The sequence below is a fragment of the Gracilinanus agilis genome, chromosome 2 (assembly GCF_016433145.1).
Source record: "Gracilinanus agilis isolate LMUSP501 chromosome 2, AgileGrace, whole genome shotgun sequence".
NCBI lineage: Eukaryota > Metazoa > Chordata > Mammalia > Didelphimorphia > Didelphidae > Gracilinanus > Gracilinanus agilis.
Window position 1 is genome coordinate 42,509,976 of NC_058131.1, and position 20,782 is coordinate 42,530,757.

Sequence of the window (20,782 nt, forward strand, 5' to 3'; positions counted from 1 at the left end):
GGGGTGGACATGATTGAGGGTGTGGACTCGAAACTACCACACCAATGCAACTACCAACAATTTGGAAATTGGTCTTGATCAAGGACACATGACAAAACTAGTGGAAATGCGCATCGGCCATGGGTGGGGGGGAGTGCGGGGGGGGGGGTGAAGGGGATAAGAGGAGTATGAATCAGGTAACCATGTTAAAAATGTATATTAATAAATGTTAAAAAAAATAAAAAAAATAAAAAAGAATCATCTATCAATTGTTCATGAAAAAAAAATACAAACTTGCATTTGCTACAACTAAGTTGAAAGTCTTGAGTATTGACTTTTAATATACATAGAAAATGGTCAGTTTTCTTAAGGGGAAAAAAGTCCCTCTGTTGAAGTTTAAGCAACTAATTGGTGTTAATCATCCTATTTCAGTGTATACAATTTCTATGTTCCAGGATACAATATAAATTCTTTTTGCAAGACTGATATAAAACATTGATGTAATGTATCGTGACAAGAAAGTTTAATGAGAAGGTACTTTATACTGTACTTTTTGGCATTTTTTGGAAAAGTTATCACATTTGAAACTATTCTGAAGCTGTTAATTTTTCTAAAAAATAAAATGTTGCAGGTTTCACATGGCCAAAAAAAAAAAGGTACAAAAATTCATGGAGAAGAAGAAATCTTTTGTGGGAGGTCAAAAAGAGAAACAATCTCAAATAGATAAAAGTCTGAGACTCCTCTTTTGACCCCTTTTGTGATCCATACCTTTTTTTTTTAATTTTTTAAACCCTTAACTTATGTGTATTGGCTCCTAGGTGGAAGAGTGGTAAGGGTGGGCAATGGGGGTCAAGTGACTTGCCCAGGATCACACAGCTGGGAAATGTCTGAGGCCGGATTTGAACCTAGAACCTCCCGTCTCTAGACCTGACTCTCAAGCCACTTTACTACCCAGTTGGCCCCTCCATACCTTTTCTTGTTGAAAAGTATTGTGGCCTTATTGGAAAGCTTTAAGCTCTTAGCAAACCAGTAGTCAAGGGGTTAACATTCTTCCCCTTTGGTCAGAAATGCAGGTGCTTGGCAAGCCAAGGCTGAAACCTTAGTTTAGCAGGGGCATTTCGCCCCTGAGAAAAGGTATGGATCACAAAAGGGATCAAAAGAAGAGTCTCAGATTTTAATCTATATGAGACTCTGTTTCTCTTATTGGCCTCCCACACTCTTTACAAAATAAAATTGGCCTTAAAAATTAGAATTGGACAAGTGGAAGCTAATAACTCCATGAGACATCGAAAAACAATCAATGTCAAAAAATTAAAAAATAGAAAAAAATGTGAAATATCTCATGGGGAAAACAACAGATCTGGCAAATAAATCCAAGAGAGATAATCTAAGAATTACTGGACTATCTTAAAGCCATGATCAAAAAAAGAACTTAGACATCATCTTTCAAGAAATTATCAAGGAAAACTGCCCTGATATTCTAGAAACGGGACAAAACAGAAATGGAAAGAATCCACCAATCACCTCCTGAAAGAGATTCCCCAAATGACCCAAATTCCAAAACTCCCAGATCAAGGAGAAAATATTGCAAGCAACCAAAAGAAACACAATTTAAGTATCATGGAGCCACAGCCAGGATAACACAAGACTTAGCAGCTTCAACATTATAGGATCAGAGGGCCTGGAATATCATATTCTATAGGGAAAAGGAGCTAGGACTTCAAACAAGAATTATTTATCTAACAAAACTGAGCATAATTCTATCTAACTGCCCCCCTTCAGGGGAAAAATGGATATTCAATCTCATCAGAATTAGCTCAATAGGGGCATCTGGGTAGCTCAGTGGATTGAGAGCTAGGCCTAGAGACGGGAGGTCCTAGGTTCAAATCTGGCCTTAGACACTTCCCAGCTGTGTGACCCTGGGCAAGTCACTTGACCCCCATTGCCTACCCTTACCACTCTTACCTATAAGTCAATACACAGAAGTTAAGGGTTTAAAAAAAAAAAGAATTAGCTCAATGAGGGAGGAACATATACAATCAACTGGGTATAGAAAGCTCTCTTACACTATAGGAAAGGGGGAGGGGATAAAAGAAGTGGGATAGGGTTGACAGAAAAGATAGCAAACAGAAATTTAATCAAAGGACACAGAAAGCAACCAATTAAAAGTGTCATGAGATCTCAGCAGGTGATGAAAATTAAACTAAAGACTCCTCCACTCATTATGACTATAAGGGGGAAAGCACATGGCCGAGTAAGGTATAGGACTCATAATAAAAAAAATGCCATCTACTGCCAAAGAAAAAGAACTGAGTCTGAATCCAGAACAAAGCAAACTATATTTACTTATAAAAAGAAATGGACTTTCAAATGATTTCACAACTACCTATTTCACAGGTCTGTCAATTTAGTAACTTTCTAGAGTACTTTAAATATATCTGTTGCTAAAAAAAGCAGAATAGAAGTTTAATCAAAGGACACAGAAAGCGACCAATTAAAAGTGTCATGAGATCTCAGCAGGTGATAAAAAATAAACTAAAGCCTCCCTCCACTCATTATGATTACAAGGGGAAAAAGCACAATAGATATTTGCTGAGTCTTCATAGCAGAATGGCATTCATCTGTCAGCACTTTCACAGATGACTTGGGAAAACAACAGTAATAAAATAGTCCCACCTCACTGAGACAGAAGAGGTTTCATGAAGCACTTACATATCAGAGAAGGCAGCAGATACTTCACTAACAATGAATTTAATCCGACTCCAAGATAAAGATAAAATTCAAACTGACCCTTTAAACCTTCATCTTCTGTTTTAGTTCCAAGATTAGCAAGGGCTAAGTAAACAGGGTTAAGTGATCACATGGCTAAGAAGTTTCTGAGGCCAAATTTGAACCCAAGATTTTCCCAACTCTAGTCCTGGTTCTCTATCCACTGAGCTACCTAGGTGCCCGTAAGAAATATAGTTGAAGAAGTGAACTAACTATTCATGAACCAATAGGACAGAAACACTTGCAGCCAGCATTTTTTTAAAATTCAAGTAGTATAAATTAGTTAAACTGAGAAAGATGAAATGAAAATCAGATATTACTAGGGAATACTCAAAATATGTAAACTTTTTCTTTAAAACAAATACCTTCTAATCTGAGAAATCTTTTTTTAATTTCATAATTTATTTTTTCCTTAATTTCATGTAAAACAATTTTTCAGGGGGCAGTCAGGTGGCTGAATGGATTGAGAGCTAAGCCCAGAAATGGGACGTCCTTGGGTTCAAATCTGGTCTTAGATATGTCCTAGCTGCATGACTGTGAGCAAGTCACTTAACCTCCATTACCTAGATCTTATTGCTCTCCTGCCTTGGAACCAATACATAGTATTGATTCTAAGATGAAAGGTAAGGGTTAAAAGGAAAAAACAAAACAAGGTTTAACAATTGTTTCTCTTTTTAAACATCTGAATCCTGAATCTTCTTCCTCCCTCCCCCCTTGCTGAGATGGTAAACAATTTGTTATAGATTTTATATGTGTAATCATGTAAAACATTTTTCCATATAATTTATATATATATACACACACACACATATAAATTATTTATATATATACACATATAAATTTTGTAAAAGAAAACTAACAAAAAATGAAGAAAGAAATTGAAATATAATATGCTTTGGTCTGAATTCAGACTCAGTTCTTCTGAGAAAATCAAAACAGGAAGCAGTGAAGGGAAAACATATATCTTGGAAAATATAACTTTCTAAGGTCCATAATCTTGGAAGTTGAAAATAAATCCACTGCTGTTGGTACCATACAGACACTGAGATATTGGAATCTATTTTTTTTTTTACATTTATTAATATTCATTTTTAACATGGTTACATGATTCATGCTCCTCCTTTCCCCTTCAACCCCCCCCACCCCCCCTACCCATGCGCATTTCCACTAGTTTTGTCATGTGTCCTTGATCAAGACCAATTTCCAAATTGTTGGTAGTTGCATTGGTTGGAATCTATTTTTAAAAAATTCTATTGATGACTGATTAAGGATAATCTGAAGGTCAGAGGAAGAAAACTCATTCTGAATATTCTTTATTTGCTCAAAGTCAGAACTATCTCTGTCTATATAACCTTGCATGAAAAACACAAACCCAAGGCTCAAAACAGTTATATACATATATTTAGAAACAAAAGTACACAGTTTACCTACCTTGCAGAAGAGGTTTGGAAAATGGTCTGGAGTCAAAGGGGCATAAGATAACTCGGAGAGAACAGCCATGGCACGGGGACCAATCAGATTGAGAGCTAAACAGAAAAAAAGAGATGTTTGGCCTCTGAAGAAATGGACCCATTTTACCTGTGGTCACCCTTGTGTGGAAAGACCCAATGAAATCCAAGATGCATAGGTACTCCAAAGTCTGAATCACAACATTTCTGCACACACATTAATAAGACTGAGTTACTAATTGGACTAAAAACCATTTTGTAACTATCATGTAATCTCATTACGCTGGGTTATTAAAATTACTGAAAACTACTTGATTTCTTTCCATTCCTCAGGAGAACTTTCCACACAGAAATGGAAAAGCATGACCAAATATTCTACAATATCAACTGCCAATGGGGTTTTGCCAAAATTGTTAGATGTTTTATTGTGAAGAAGAGAGATGGTGTGCTGACAGTCTAGAGTCAATGTGGGTGAGAGAGAATGGTGGCCAATGCTGGCAGAGGGAAGAAGCGGTCACTTATCTGATGACACTTAAGAGAACAAGAAAAGATACATGCATCAATCACTTCCTAACCATTTACTGGATGTCTAATGTGTGAGAGGCACAGAGCAGAGAGAGAATGGCACAATCTCACCTCTTGGGGCTGATGTCACACATGATCACATCAAGTGGCTACCTGATAAGATTAAAGAGCAACAACCCCTTTGCTTTAAGTGCATGTGGTTCATTGGGCTTTATTGGACAATCCCTGTTTTTACTTCTAATTACTGTACTGACACAAAACCACATCACTGACATCCTCAATCCTGTGTCCAGATGGACAGCTTAGGAAGCGATGCAGGAGCAACCCTGAGCTCCCTTGAATAGTTATGCTACTTATCCTAAGAACTTGAACCTCAAAAATAACACAAAGAAAAAGTGAAAGGTTTCTGGCCCATGAGGTGATGGAGCTTCTTCCTCCTGTGTGTGGGCATCCCCCTTTCCCAGATAGTCTTCTTGCAGGGACCCCCTCCCAGGCTCTTCATAAGCTTCCAAATAAGCCCTCAATTAGTATTCAAAAATGAATGGTTGAGTGTGCCTGGAGACACACCAGCCAGGTAGGCAGGCGGGAAGGAGGCCAAAAGGCATCTGGTCACACTCTTCTTGGGAGCTGAACTACTGAATTATAGACCATGGGGAGAGCATAAAAGGCTAGCTCCTTAAGGCCAAAGCACTCATTAGGCTGATTTCAATCTTTCCTGCAAGATTTAGAGACAGCCAGTGGCCCTGGACTCTTGAAGACAGGAAGCCCCAAGTTCCAATCTAGGCTCAGACAATACTAGTTGTGTGACCCTAGGTAAGTCATTTGACCTCTGTCTGCTTCAGTTTCTTCATCTGTAAAATGGTGATATTAATAGTACCTACCTCCCCAAGGCTGTTGTAAGGATAAAATGAGCTAACATGAAGAAGTGCTTTGCAAATGCTATTGTTATTCAAGTCAGAACCTATACTAAATAGGAGTTCAGCGACAATGAGTAGTCCTGCTATGCAACGCTGCCCTACTAGAGCACAGAAGACAGAAGCATAAGTTCAACCTGGACCTCTTGACATCATCCCCTCTCCTCCCCAGAGCCCACCTTACCAGTGTACTTCCAGGTCACATCCTCTAAAAATAGGATGTCGTTCTCAGGCATGTGTCTCTTGAGCCAGGACCAGCAGTGGACCTGCTGGTCACTGGGAGAAATCATGAAGAAACTGGAAAGCAAAGTCCAAAAGCAATCAGAACCAGGTGACAAAGAATGTTCCATAAAGTTATTAAGTAATTCCAGCCCTCTCTATTCTCCAGGCCAGTGGAGAAACCCAGGCTGGTGCATGGAAAAGTCTTCCACAAGCATCCAGAGATCACAAGAGCAGAAGGCAGCTCAGGCCTGCATGCCACCTAAGGAGAACCATAGAAAATTCTGGCCTGCATGCAGGAGATACAAATTACATAGGGTCTGGCTGACAGACTGGAAATGTCCACAACAAAAGTATATTTTCCAAATTAACAACTGCTTATCATTTATTTCTATGATTTCTTCTTAGACTCAGTTTCCAATGAGCAAACTATTCAAAAACTGGTAAAGAAGGGGACAGAGAGGTGGCTCAGTGGATAGAAAGCCAGGCCTAGAGATGGGAGGTTCCTGGGTTCAAATCTGGCCTCAGATACTTCCTAGCTGTGCTACACTGAACTTCTGTCTTGGAACCAATGCATAGATTCTAAGAAGAAAGGTAAGGGTTATTAAAACTGAAAAAGAGAGCGACCGCAGCCATGCTCTTGTACACAGAACCATCAAAGGGCTTGGGAGGGGGAAGCACCTGCTCCGTTCACCTGCGTTTGCTAAGCCGAGCTATGCTGCAGTCATTTTCGTAGCCACCGTTCGCATTGAGCATGCCCGTATGCACAATGTGGCCCACAGGCACGTCCAGGTCATTGGAGAAGAGGTACTGCAGAACTTCTAAGGCTTCATTCCCAGTAGACTAAGGCGTTTGAGAAGAAAAAAGGACAAAAAAGCACAATAGCTTCAGGCCAGTGAGCTTTGCTGAAGAGGAGGCAAATGTGCAGAGAAATTCAGCAAAGCCATTACTCAACACCACAGGTGGCAATGCTGACCCCACCCCTCCTTTCCACTCACACAGCCGCCCCGGAGACTAAACCCAAGTGACCTCTGCAATCCCTCCTTCTCCCTGGCCTCTCAGCATGTGCAGGTCTAACATGTCACCCCACCTCTCCATCACTTCCAGGATGAACTTCCAAATCCTGCCTGGCATTTGGAGCCCAGAGCCACATGATCACCTGTTGCCTCCAGACAGCCCTCCACCCATGTACCCCTTGGCCCAGCTCACTTTTCTCACTTCTGCCTCCTGGCTTCTATGCAATCTTTGAGGCTCAGCTCAAACCCCATCTTGAGAAGGAGGTTTTTCTTGGCCCTCCCTCTCATCTGTCCCTCTCCCAAAGCTGCTAGCACCCTCCCTCTGAAATTACTTTCCATTTGGACCACACATACACACCCCTCATCTATGCCCCTGGTTATTTGCATGTTCTTTCCCTAATTAGAATCTGAGTCCCCTAAGCTGCTTCTCTCTGTATTCCTGGTCCTTAGCCCAGGACCTGGTCCAAAGTCAGTGCCTAATTAATGCTTGTCAAACTGGCATCAGGTAGATGGGATACAATTTAAATTTTGATTGTAACTCACACAAGCACAACAAAGAAAAGGTGGCAATTAATTCTGAATATTCCTGAAAAAAATTAGATAAGACTAAAAAAATGTGAAAGGAATTCAAAAAATGTGAAAGCAAAGACTAAAAAATCCAATTGTATGACATCCTTCCTATAGAGACAAAGTACTGGTTGCAGAGAAAGCTATTTTAACAGGCAGGAAAGGTTCTCTAACTTGCCTTTTGGCTTCCCAAATACTTACACTTATTTCAAACTTGGCAAAAGAGGACATGTCAATGACACATACAGCCTCTTTACAGCATTTGACTTCGGACTCCACAATGTCAAACCAGTCTGGCTTATAGAATGTCTTGCTATGTTCCAATGCCAGTAAATCTAAAGAGGAGAAATGATACAATTTGACAAAAAGAAGAAAGCGAATTTATATTAGGGGTATACTATGTATTCCAGTAAATAAGAGTAGATTATCTTTCCTGTTAAATATAGGAGAGGCAGCATGACACATAGGATAGAAACTAGGCCTTGGGAGTTAGGAAAACATAGGACAAAAGGCAATTCCCTAAGATTAGGTGGCAAAACCTTTGCTACTCTGCATTAATACAGGGTTTTTCTACACCTCTAAAATTACAATTCTGAACCAAATCAAAACAACACAAAATGTCATTTACACAGCACTTTAGAACTGCAAAGTACTTCTGTGTACTTTTAACACTTTTTGTTGAATTTAACATTCTGTTGAATTATCTTACTGGAGAGCTTCACAATTATACTGTGAAGGAGTGAGTTATTTTCCCTTTTCACAGTCAAAGAAATGGGTCTACCAACGTCAGATGATTTGCCCACCACAGTGGATCAGGAACTAGAAACAAGACCTCTTGCCTTCAAAATCTAGTGATTTTTCTTCTCTAAACTAAGCTCCCTCTTGTACCTTTCTATGGATTCACCTTTTCTCAGTTTTACAGTCAGAAATCAAAATGAGTTCTCACCTTTCTCAGGTGGAACAAAGTACTTGGGTCTCTCAAAACCATGTTTCTCCATCCATCTGGCTCCCTGTGCATCCAAGCGATCATAAAGGGGAGATGTGCGCAGCTGCCGGCCAGTCTGGAAGTCCCATCTTGGAACCTTAATATCAGATATCAGGGCTGAAATGAACAGAAAAGTAGATAAAATGCTCACTCCACCAAGAAGGGTTTTAATTAATGAGAGGCAAAAAAAGCAAGACGTTCCTCCACATCCCTCCTCAGGGCTTTGAGCAAAGGCTAGAAAGTACATGAAGGAGAGGGGCTGTTTTACCATCTCTGAACCTCCAGTCTTTCTCAGTGCCTGAGATAAAGGAGTACATTCTTTGCTGAAAGACAGCAGTGGGGACTTGAGTGAGATGGTGAAAACTTAGAACTCTCACGCTGAATGGCACTCAAAGGTCTTAGTGTACAGATGTCCTGGACACTAAAACTAATAGCAAATTAAGTTGAGTTTCAGTCACATTTAATGAAACATTCCATTTTGAACATAAATATTCACAGACTATTTAGGAACACTTTGGCAAGATCTGGGCATGGATTCCATCAGAGTGACCAATAATATAAAGAAAAATTAAAAAAAATTTTTTCTTAACCAAAAAGAGTGAGAATGGGAAGACTGATGAAACTAAGAAGGTAGAAATACGTTAGAAGCTATTTTCCAGGGGCAGCTGGGTAGCTCAGTGGAGTGAGAGTCAGACAGGAGGTCCTAGGTTCAAACCCAGCCTCAGCCACTTCCCAGCTGTGTGACCCTGGGCAAGTCACTTGACCCCCATTGCCCACCCTTACCAATCTTCCACCTATGAGACAATACACCGAAGTACAAGGGTTTAAAAAAAAAAAAAAGAAGCTATCTTCCATCTCACCAATATGTAATGAAAAATCAGAATTCTCATTAATGATAATTAGGGTTTTGAGAATGATTTTGTAAATTTACTATCCAGGAAAGGTAAGTCCAAAATTCCAAGGAAAAAAGCAAGAAAGTAAGAAAACACTCACTAAGCAACATGTGGTCTCTTTCAGGTGAAACCAAGAGTGGCATTGCTGAGGCTCTACAGAGTAGAAAAGTGGCTCCTTGGATGATGGTGCAAAGGCTGCTGGGAAGGGACTAGCTGGAGTAAGGAAAAGGCTCACTCACGCATCACTTCCATGACCCGGTGGCGGAGGAAGGTTCGGCTGCTCTGCAGAACTCCAAACCGCTTCAAGTCCAACTCCCACACGTTTTCCGAAGGATAGCCTTGAACCATCCATTCAGCAAGGTATCTGTTTTGAGACCCAAAGCAAAAGAGAGCTCTTGCTCCAGCAGTCTAAAGCAGCAGTCTCTTTACAATTCTGGTCTGGGAACACCATTGTGGAGAAATCACTTGACCCCCACCCTATTTGAGTAGACCCTTGCCAATGCTAAATCAATGATTTTATCCCTGTGTTAATTTCCAATCAGTATTATCTAGTTTAATGAGGTTCCATAGGGGTAGCGATTGTTCCTCTTGTATTAATAGACTCTAATATATATTTAGTGAGTTAAGAATAATAAACTAATCTTAATATATAATACAATTAGGAATAATTAAATTAGGTTAAATAGCTAGTAGATACCCTTGATGTTAAGACTGTAGAACTTGTAAAACATGACCACAGCTAAAGGGTCTCCACCTTGGGCCTAGCCATGTCTACTCTAAGTTTAATCCTTTATGTTCTGCATGAAAGAGATGTCATGAGGCTCAGTGGAAAGTCTCTGGTTATGTTAGGAGCTCCTTGTTGCCTGGACATTTCCCCCGATTTGTCAACACAGGTGACTCCCGATCTTTTCAACTCTTGACAAGGGCCTGTATAAATGGAGATTTTGAACCTAAATGGAGATATTTAACCGTGGACTGCATCCCCCATAAGTCCCTTAGTATTTCCCAAAATTCCCTTTAATCTCTCTTGCGGCTCCATGTTTGCGTGGTCATGTTATTGTTTTATGAGTTCTGTAGTTCCTCCCTCTTCCTCTTTTGCTCTGGCAAGCAAGCTGGGTTAGTTTAGCAACTTTTTCCCCCTCTATTTTTTTATGTTAGTTTATTATTAATAAAACTTTATTAAATATATTATTTATTTATTTTATTGGATTTAAAATCCACAGGCCTTTTGCTAGATACCTCAACCTTCTGGACCCTGCCTCATTACCAACGATATAAGCTGGTAGCAATCATGCTGGTTTTGCCTGATTTGGATCCATCAGTGAGAATGTATATTTTGTGCTATACCAGTCTAGATAATGTACTTATAGACTACTATCTGGTTCTCAAGGGTTATAAATGCTGTACTCTGGAGCAAGAAAGGTTATCAGATTGTAAGGTAGGTCTGGGGTCCTATTTGTTGAAGGGGGCCAGGTCCCTCAAATAAATAATTATTGGGGTGGGTAGCTATGTGGCTCAGTGGATAGAGAGCCAGGCCTGGAGATGGGAAGTCCTCAATTCAAATCTGAGCTCAGACACTTCCTAGCTGTATGACCCTGGGCAAGCCACTTAACCTTCATTGCCTAGCCCTTACCACTCTTCTGCCTTGGAACCAATATGTGGTACTGATTCTAAGACAAAAGGTAAAAATTTTTTAAAAGATTGTTATTGGCTCAGAGCTCTGCCTTAGTTGTTTTATGCCAACTTGGACAAATTCTGGGAAGACCAAAAACAGAGAAAGAAAACTATAAACCAAAATGAACATAGATGCAAAAATATTAAATACTAGCTAACAGGCTACAGCAAGTTATCATAAGGATTATTCAATGACCAGGTAGGATTTATACCAGGAATGCAAGGCTGGTTTAATATTAGGAAAACTATCCATATAATTGACCGTATCAAGAACCAAATTAACAGAAATCACATGATTATCTCAATAGATGCAGAAAAAGCCTTTGACAAAATACAATACCCATTCCTAATTGAAAACACCAGAAAATACAGGAAGAAAGGGCCTTTCCTCAAAATAATAAACTGTACTGATAAATCACAGATCTGGTCCCTATCCAAATGATAAAACTTAAATTAAAAAAAAAAACAACACAATTTAAAAATGAGACAAAAAATGAAATATTTTTTTCCTCAAATTAATGGGAAATTCCTGAGGTTTACAAAGTATAGGAGTGATCTGGACAGGTTCAAACTTCAGGAAAATAATTTTGGTTGCTGTGTGGAGGATGACTGAAAAGGAGAGACTAGAAGCAGGGAGAACAATCAAGAAACTATTGCAATAGTATAGGCAAGAAGAAACAAGGAACATGCTGAGGAGAGGCAATAGATAAGAACAAGATTGGGCAGTTGCTTGGACGTAAGATGGTATGGGAAAGTGAAACCTAGGTGACAGGAAGGGGGGAGGGGGGAAAAAGAAGTCCTAGAAGCACAGAGTCTAGTTTCTGAGGAGGGCCTGGGAGAGGGAGAACTGTCCCAGCAGCCCCTGAAAATCTGCTACTTAGGCACCAGGTGGTGATCTGAGGAACTAACTCTAAGCTTAAAGGGAGGGAAGCAGGAAGTTTACATAGCTAAGGGGAGAAAAAAAATGGGGGACAGCTGGGTAACTCAGTAGATTGAGTGTCAGGCCTAGAGACAGGAGGTCCTAGGTTCAAATCTGGCCTCAGACGCTTCCCAGCTGTGTGATCCTGGGCAAGTCACTTGACCCCCATTGCCCACCCTAACCACTCTCTTCCACCAAGGAGCCAATACACAGAAGTTAAGGGTTAAAAAAAAAAAAAAAGATGGGGAGTTTTAGAGAATAAAATAAATAGGTGTGGTTGGACAAGTACCATAACTAGCTACCACAGGGACAGAGGGATGTGGTTCATCTTCCTACCCTCTAATTGCTTGGTCATGAGCCACCTGGAGTCTAAAGGGTCTAGACTGCGAATGAAAATGAAAAGGTTCATTTCTGGCTCTACCACAGACTTTAACTGCTCTTAGGCAACTTACTTAACTTCTCTGAAAAACACCAGGATGAAGTTGCTCCCACCAGTTGTGTTACCTGTCTCAGGGCCACTACCAGGCCTGATGAAGAACTCTAATGAAGCAAGTGAGCTGGGGACTATATAGGAATATCATATACCACATAGGCCTTTTTAGATATTTCGTTGATTTAATCCTGTCTGACTCTTTGTGACCTTATTTGGGGTTTCCTTGGCAAAGACTCTAGATAGTAGTTTGACAAAAGCTTATCTAGAGATGAGGAAACTGAAGCAGATTTAAGTGACTTGCCCAGGGTTGCATGGCTAATGTCTGAGGCCACATTTGAACTTGGGTTCTCCTGACTCGAGGGTCAATGCTCTATACCACCTAGCTGCCCATTGTATGACATGGTGTCCCATGTGTGACTAAAAAGTAATAAAAACAACCATAATTCACATATCAAAATGGACACCAGCCCTTAAAATAGGCACTTTGTAATTATACTAGTACCCAATTCAAACTATAGTTGGAAATATCTTTAGAGATAACTTATGAGCCACACAAGAAAACTACCATCATTACCTTATCAAAATAAAAATCTATTTTTGACCTTAAGTGGAATCCTCAGTTTGATTACATTCCTCTTACCAGATTTGGTTCTAAATCATTACCCTTAATGCAAGTTAATTCTCAAAGAAGGGTTCCCAAAATATTTTTGGCTTTCTTAGAATATAGATAGGGGGCAGCTGGGTAGCTCAGTGTATTGAGAGTCAGGCCTAGAGATGGGAGGTCCTAGGTTTAAATCCGGCCTCAGACGCTTCCCAGCTGTGTGATCCTGGGCAAGTCACTTGACCCCCACTGCCCACCCTAACCACTCTCTTCCACCAAGGAGCCAATACACAAAAGTTAACGGTTTAAAAAAAAAAAAAAGAATGAGTAGATAGAAGAAAAAAATAGCAGCCACTGGAGATGGGAGGTCCTGGGTTCAAATCTGACCTCAAACCCTTCCTAGCTGTGTGACCCTGGGCAAGTCACTTAACCCCAATTGCTTGGCTTTTATGAAACTGATGCTTAGTATCAGTTCTAAGATAGAAATTAAAGGGGTTTTTTTTTGGGGGGGGGGGAAGGAATACGTGAATAGTCCCCTAAGGTGGCTCTTTTGAAAGGAACAGTATTAAACTGAATGGCTAAATTCTTGTACATTTATAGTCCCATGAATTTAAAGGGCCCTCATCCCCAGTATTACAAGTGATTCAACAAGGGGATAAAACAGCAAACTGAAGCATAGTCATAGTGGACCCTACAATTGTACTGGAGTTACTTACTTCCCTGCTCCTCCAGCAAATGAAGCTCCAGCAGAGTTCATTCCAGCTAGTACAAAGTAACCCTGCACAGTCGGAGATTCCCCCATGATGCACCTCATGTCTGGCGTAAAGGACTCAGGGCAGTTCACCAACTTCAGAATCTCTAGAGCTTCCAAGGCTGGCATCCTGCGCAGCAGGGAGCTCAGCAGAGGCTCTGAGCAGAAAAAAAATACAAAAAAATATAATCCTCACCTGCAAAGAAAGCAAAGACTTTTAATCCCCCATCTTTTCATTCTCTTCTTCTTCCAAAGAACCTATTTAAAAAAGACAAACCTTTAAAAAGAAAACCTTACCAAAAAAAAAAAAACACAGAAAAGCATCTGTGAGATTTATTTGAAATAAAATGCCTTGGAAAGATGGTTGAAAATTTCTGCACAATGGTATAATAACTACACAGAAAATAACAATGTGTCTTTTTAAAATTCTACAGAGCAAAGAGGCTGCCAATTATCCTAATTACGTAATGAAAAACTTGAGAAGAGATGGGATCACAGAAAGGTTTCTAAAGAGTGTTCAGAGGAATTTTCAGATAAAGAAATAAAAACTATCAATAAGCACATGAGAAAGTGTTCTAAATCTCTAGTAATTAGAGAAATGCAAATCAAAACAATGCTGAGGTATCACCTCACACCTAGCAGATTGGCTAAAATGAAAGAAGGGGAGAGTAATGAATGTTGGAGGGGATGCGGCAAAATTGGGACATTAATGCATTGCTGGTGGAGCTGTGAACTGATCCAACCATTCTGGAGGGCAATTTGAAACTATGTCCAAAGAGCTCTAAAGGACTGCCTGCTCTTCGATACAGCTATAGCATTGCTGGGTTTGTACCCCAAAGAGATCATAGATAAACAGACTTGTACAAAAATATTTATAGCTGCGCTCTTTGTGGTGGCAAAAAACTGGAAAAGGAGGGTATGTCCTTCAATTGGAGAATGGCTGAACAAATTGTGGTATATGCTGGTGATGGAATACTATTGTGCTCAAAGGAATAATAAACTGGAGGAGTTCCATGTGAACTGGAAAGACCTCCAGGAACTGATGCAGAGTGAAAGGAGCAGAGCCAGAAGAACATTGTACACAGAGACCAATACACTGGGGTAAAATCGAATGTAATGGACTTCTGTACTGGCAGCAATGCAATGATACAGGACAGCTCTGAAGGATTTATGGTAAAGAATGCTACCAACATTCAGAGGAAGGACTGCAGGAGTGGAAACAAGAAAAACAACTGCTTGAACACATGGGTTGATGCAGACATGGTTGGGGATGTAGACCCGAAACGACCACACCAATGCAACTAACAACAATTTGTAAATAACTTTTGATTGATCACACACGTTAAAACTAGTGGAAATGTGCGTTGGATATGGGGGTGGTGGTGAAGGGGAAAGTAAAAACAAGAATCATGTAACCATGGAAAATTTTTCTAAAAAAATAAAATATTGAAATTTAAAAAATGTGTTCAGAGGGATCTCACATGAGGGACAATGAATTCCTAAAGCATCTATGAGCAGAGGTCAACATTTCACTCAATTTCAAAAATAAACAGAAAGGGGGCAGCTGGGTAGCTCAGTGGAGTGAGAGTCAGGCCTAGAGACAGGAGGTCCCAGGTTCAAACCCGGCCTCAGCCACTTCCCAGCTGTGTGACCCTGGGCAGGTCACTTGACCCCCATTGCCCACCCTTACCAATCTTCCACCTATGAGACAATACACCGAAGTACAAGGGTTTAAAAAAAATGAAAAAAATAAAAATAAAATAAACAGAAAGACCAACAATCCAAAAACAATTCTGCTTTCCAGTGATATCCTGAATTTTATATAGTCATTCTGATAGAAAATCTTCCTCCCCTTCAAGTAATATAATGTAAAAAGAACAGGAAGAGACATTATGAGAACATACTATGTGATTTGGTCACCATCAAAGTCAGAAAAGCCCTGCTAAGCCCGAAGATTGCTTTCTGGGAGTCTTGTGATTGTGCTGGTAAATGAAGAACTCTGGATTTGTTGAGTGGCAGCTTGTTTGGCTCAAAAACAAATGTTAAAAAAAAAAAAGAAGAGTGGGGCAGCCTCCATCCTAGTTTAGCTGTCATTAATTTATGTCTTTAGATAGCTCATAATCTCTTTAAGTCTCATCTGGTTCATCTGTAAAAGGGGTAATAACTCCTGTCCAACCTACTTTAGAGTGGTGAGATTCCTACAACATGATGGTTGAGGCACAAGTGTGAGACAATAGTGTCACAGCTTGGTTCACGTACCAAAGTGATCCCAGTCTTCATGTAGATTCTGAACTTCTAGCTGGTTCTTGCCCTCAGTAAAGATGGGCTTAGGATTCTTCTCAAAGCCCCCAGAGAGGATACCACCTTGCCAGTTCCGAATGTAGATCCTTCCATCTGCATCCATAACAGCTATAGAAAAGAGATGGCAACAAAGCAATGGGGAGAAGGAGAACAGAAGCTCCATTTTTCAAATTTAAAATAATTTATCTAAATGGACAAAAAAGAGAAAATTAACAAAGCAGGACTTGGGATCCATCGAAATAGATTCATTGATTAATGAAGTGGCCAAAGTCCCCAGGTCATATCTATTAGGGACACAGGCGTGATCTGCCATTTCTCACTTTAACATACTTCCAGCATCTGTTTGGGGATGGGTTTGGGGGGACAGGGTAGAAGGCAGTCAAACACCTCCAAGTCAACTTCATTTCCAAAGTCAGTGGAGAAAGTTTCTCTTTACTCCTAATTCCCTACACTCTTAATGCAATTACCACCCAAGCCTTTGTTAGTGCTTATAGCTCAAGGACATAACTGCCATTCTATCGACTTCTGAAATTCAGGGAAAAGACTGGGCTATGGACCCTGTTTGGAGCTGAGGGCCCCCAAGATAATGTCAACATCCTCCTTCTGACAGAAGGCTCATTCATTCTCACTCAGAGAACCAAAAGGACACTTTTTCTCCCCTTATTTTGTCTGAATTATCTCTTATGGATCAGACCAGTATGGCAAAAATCAGTGTTCTTTCCTACCTAAGGTTCTCAGGTGGCATGGGAAGACAGTTTAAAAGAAGAATTTACTTGTAAGAGAACAGTGGCTTGGGTGGAGTGATATTTTGGCTATCCTTTAATAAACAATGATCTTAAATAAATCCCTATAGTATTTCCTAGAAAAGAAAAAACTCCTTGGAGTAAATAAATTCTGTCCTCAGGATAAAGATTTCCCTTTCAGAAGAAAGAATATTATAAATGAACAAGATTTGTTTTAAAAAGAACAAGTCCTCACTTGGTGTGCTGCTCTGCAGTGGGATCTCCAGGGGACGAGTCAGAAGGTAGAAGTGTTCACAGGCATGTAACGGGATATTAACCGGCTCTTCGTTGGACAGACCAAGCTCGTAAGCCCACTACAAATGGACAGATTTATTTGTGGGTGGGAAGGGGAAAAAAAATACAAACGAGCATATTAAGTCTCTTGAAAACCTTAATTTCAAGTGACTTATGCTCCTGCTACAATGTCAGATATGGGAAGCCAGTTTCAGCCTGCATTAGTCCATATAGGAAATATCACTGTATTGTTCACATTCAAGAGATGAGTTCAACTTTGGAACAACAAAAAACAGATAAAAATTTATCTCTGTGCATAGAGAGTGCGCCTTATCTATTGGGAGCAAAAATGACTTCTTACTAGAAAAATAAAGAATCTTCTTAATAACAAAATAAGGCATCATCTTACCTACAGATCTCAAAATGGCAGTGGTTTAATGAACTTCAAGCTATAAAATGAAATTTCCCAGCTCACCTTAAGATTATTGAACGGTGCTAAAGAAAAAAAAATTTCCTTAGAATAACCAAACTGAATTCTATGACCCTGACATAATAAAGTCAGCAACTTAATTGTGAAGTCGCTGAAAAAATGTACTACAACCAAAAACTTCACATGTGGCTAGCTGTATGCTAGTGTTTTTGATTATGATGACCTCACTTTAGCAAGTATGAAAGACGGCCAGGTCAAGAAGTACCATTCTTTTAGACACAGATGATGGATTTCTAATTTTAGTTCCAAATATTTTCTTTGATAAAAAAAAAAACAGAGGATCATTCAGCTTTCTTACAATTACTTAGTCACTTAATCATGTAACCAACTTCTCTATAGAATTAAGTATCTGGAATTCTGGATTCTCAAACTCAACAAAGAGGCTAAATAAGACAAAATAAAGACATAATATTGTTTCTAACCTGACCAGCACAGTTGACAAAATACTGGCATTCGATTGATCCTTTATCCGTTTCTACTCCAGTCACTCGACCCTTTTTGACCATCACATGCATAACATTTGTCCGATCATGGATGTGAACACCTATGTAAAGGTAAGGGGAGTAAGTTAAAATATAACTAAGTTTGTAAATATTAAAAACAGCTTGAGTCTATGTCCCAACTAGTTTCAAATGATATTCTCTTTTTAAGAGAGACATCTAAAAGAGTAGGCTAGATAACTTAATCTACAAAAATTAGGAATGAAAACCTAGCCCTTTGCCTTTAATTTTCAAAAATAGTATCAATGTGACAGATACACTTCACTGACAAAATGTGGAAGGACTCTTCCTAATGTTGAAAATGACAGGTAATTTTGAGAAATGACTACAGTATCCAAATATGATGTCAAGAGTTATAGGTATAAGAAGAACCAAAGGAATCAGTCAGGGAGACTCAAGACCCAACCTACTTTCTCAAGATCCCATCAATCCTTGGTATGTATACTCACTACAGTTTTTTAAACCTGTGGATTAAATGTACAATGTATAACCGTGGATCTTTGAGAAACTCTTTCTAAATCTGTAGTACTTGAGTATGTGCACAAAGCAATTATCTGGAACAGTAAGGGGGAAATGAGACAAACACAAAAGTATTGCTAATGAACTACAACATGTAGGTGTTTAAAATGGTAACTATTCCAAATGAAAACAATCTTTCCAAAATCAGGGTTGTTTCTTTATAGTTTTTTTAAAAAAGGCAAAATAACTTCTATTGCTACAGACAACTTCAGACAGCACTGTATTTTCCCCAATCTGTACATATACTTTTTATACTCCATCAATAAACCAACAAGCCACTCACCATTTTGAGAGGCAGCACTTGCCAATGCAAGAGTCACATCAGCTGATGACACAATTGCATCCTCAGGCACATGCATAGCCCCCACCAGATCGTGGATGCTAATTAGTGGGTAAAGCTCAGATACTCTCTTTAGGGAGATGATCTCAGATGGGATGCCCAGGACACTGTCACAGAGAACAGAAAGGCAGGCAGTTTAGCAGTACCACAGCGAAAAATAGTACACAACAGGCAGAGATACTTCTCTCAGCTTTACACATACTTCAGACTTGAGTTGAGACGCTTCAAGGAGATCAGTCGATCCTGAGTTTGGGCCAGCAAGATGGAGCCTGTCCTTATGTAACCTGAATAAAAAACCAAGTCAGACCTGAGAAAGTTTTCTAAAAAAAATTCTTTACTGGAAGAATTAATGGAATCCTTCCAATATGCAGGCAAATCTCACTTCCCACAGAAAAAGATTAAACCTAACTTTCTTTTTAATGAAATATAATTATAATAAATTTAGTCAACCAAAGGTAAACCCCACACCTTCATTGTCTCCCTCAAAATAATACCAAAGAGAAAAATTTATTACCGAACAGGAGATAGTGAATATTACAAGATGTAAAATGAATAGTTTTGATTATGTTAAAATAAAAAGGTTTTGTTCAAACAAAATAAATGCAACCAAGATTAGAAGGGAAGCAACAAATGGAAAAAAAAATTTCATAACAAATTTCTCTGATAAAGGTCTAAGTTCTCAAATATATAAAGAACTAAGTCAAAGTTATAAGAAACCAAATCATTCCCCAATTAATAAATGGTCAAAGGATATAAATAGGCAGTTTTCAGATGAAGAAATCAAAGCTATCAATAACCATATGAAAAAATGTTCTAAATCCCTCAATTAGAGAAATGCAAATTAAAACAACTCTGAGGTACCACCTCATACCTAGCAGATTGGCCAATATGATGGTAAAGGAAAATAATAAATATTGGAGGGGAAGTGGCAAAATTGGGACACTAAGGCACTGCTGGTGGATTTGTGAATTGATTCAACCATTCTAGAAGGCAATTTGGAATCATGCCCAAAGGGCTTTAAAGGAATGTATACCTTTTGAGTCAGCAATACTACTATTAAGTCTATAGCCCAGAGAGATAAAAAAAAATGGGAAAGGACCTATTTGTACAAAAATATTTATAGCTGCACTTTTTGTGGTGGCAAAGAATTAGAAACTAAAGGTATATCCCTCAATTGGGGAATGGCTGAACAAACTGGTATATGATGGTGATGGAACACAATTGTGCTATAAGAAATGATGAATAGAATGATTTCAGAAAGAACTGGAAAGACCTATGTGAACTGATGCAGAGTGAAATGAGCAGAATTAGGAGAACACTACACACACTAACTGAAATATTTGGGGATGATCAAATGTGATAGACTTTGCTACTAACAGCAATACAAAAATCCAGGACAATTCTGAGGGACTTATGAAAAAGAATGCTATCCACCTCTAGAGAAAAAACTGTTGGAATAGAAATGCAAATGAAAACATGTGATTTATCACATTTTTGGAGGAGGGTATATGATTTGGGGTTTCGGTTTTATAAGATTATTCTCTTTCAAAAATTAATTATATGTGGAATAACAAAAGATCAAGAATATCAAGGGAAATAATGAAAAAAAAAATGTGAAGGAAGGGGGCCTAGCAGTACCAGATATTAAACTATACTATAAAGCAGCAGTCATCAAAACAATATGGTACTGGCTAAGAGACAGAAGGGAGGATCAGTGGAATAGACTTGGGGTAAATGACATCAGCAAGACAGTGTATGATAAACCCAAAGAGCCCAACTTTTGGGACATGAATCCACTATTTGACAAAAACTGCTGGGAAATTTGGAAAACAATATGGGAGAGATTAGGTTTAGATCAACATCTCACACCCTACATCAAGATAAATTCAGAATGGGTGAATGACTTGAATATAAAGAGGGAAA

The 20,782-nt window shown here is 39.2% G+C and overlaps 1 protein-coding gene across 1 annotated transcript in view; it reads right to left on the minus strand.

Annotated features, from left to right (window-relative positions):
- Window positions 1-20,782, minus strand: part of PDPR (pyruvate dehydrogenase phosphatase regulatory subunit) — a 43,560-nt gene that overhangs the window by 17,831 nt on the left and 4,947 nt on the right. The window contains exons 3-14 of the mRNA XM_044663113.1: window positions 19,062-19,143; window positions 18,803-18,966; window positions 17,923-18,044; window positions 16,973-17,090; window positions 15,953-16,102; window positions 13,659-13,851; window positions 9,555-9,679; window positions 8,384-8,539; window positions 7,639-7,772; window positions 6,549-6,697; window positions 5,820-5,932; window positions 4,180-4,274 (exon numbers count right to left, since the gene is read on the minus strand). Of these exons, the coding sequence (XP_044519048.1) occupies window positions 4,180-4,274; window positions 5,820-5,932; window positions 6,549-6,697; window positions 7,639-7,772; window positions 8,384-8,539; window positions 9,555-9,679; window positions 13,659-13,851; window positions 15,953-16,102; window positions 16,973-17,090; window positions 17,923-18,044; window positions 18,803-18,966; window positions 19,062-19,143 (1,601 nt within the window). The remainder of the gene's footprint in view (window positions 1-4,179; window positions 4,275-5,819; window positions 5,933-6,548; window positions 6,698-7,638; window positions 7,773-8,383; window positions 8,540-9,554; window positions 9,680-13,658; window positions 13,852-15,952; window positions 16,103-16,972; window positions 17,091-17,922; window positions 18,045-18,802; window positions 18,967-19,061; window positions 19,144-20,782) is intronic.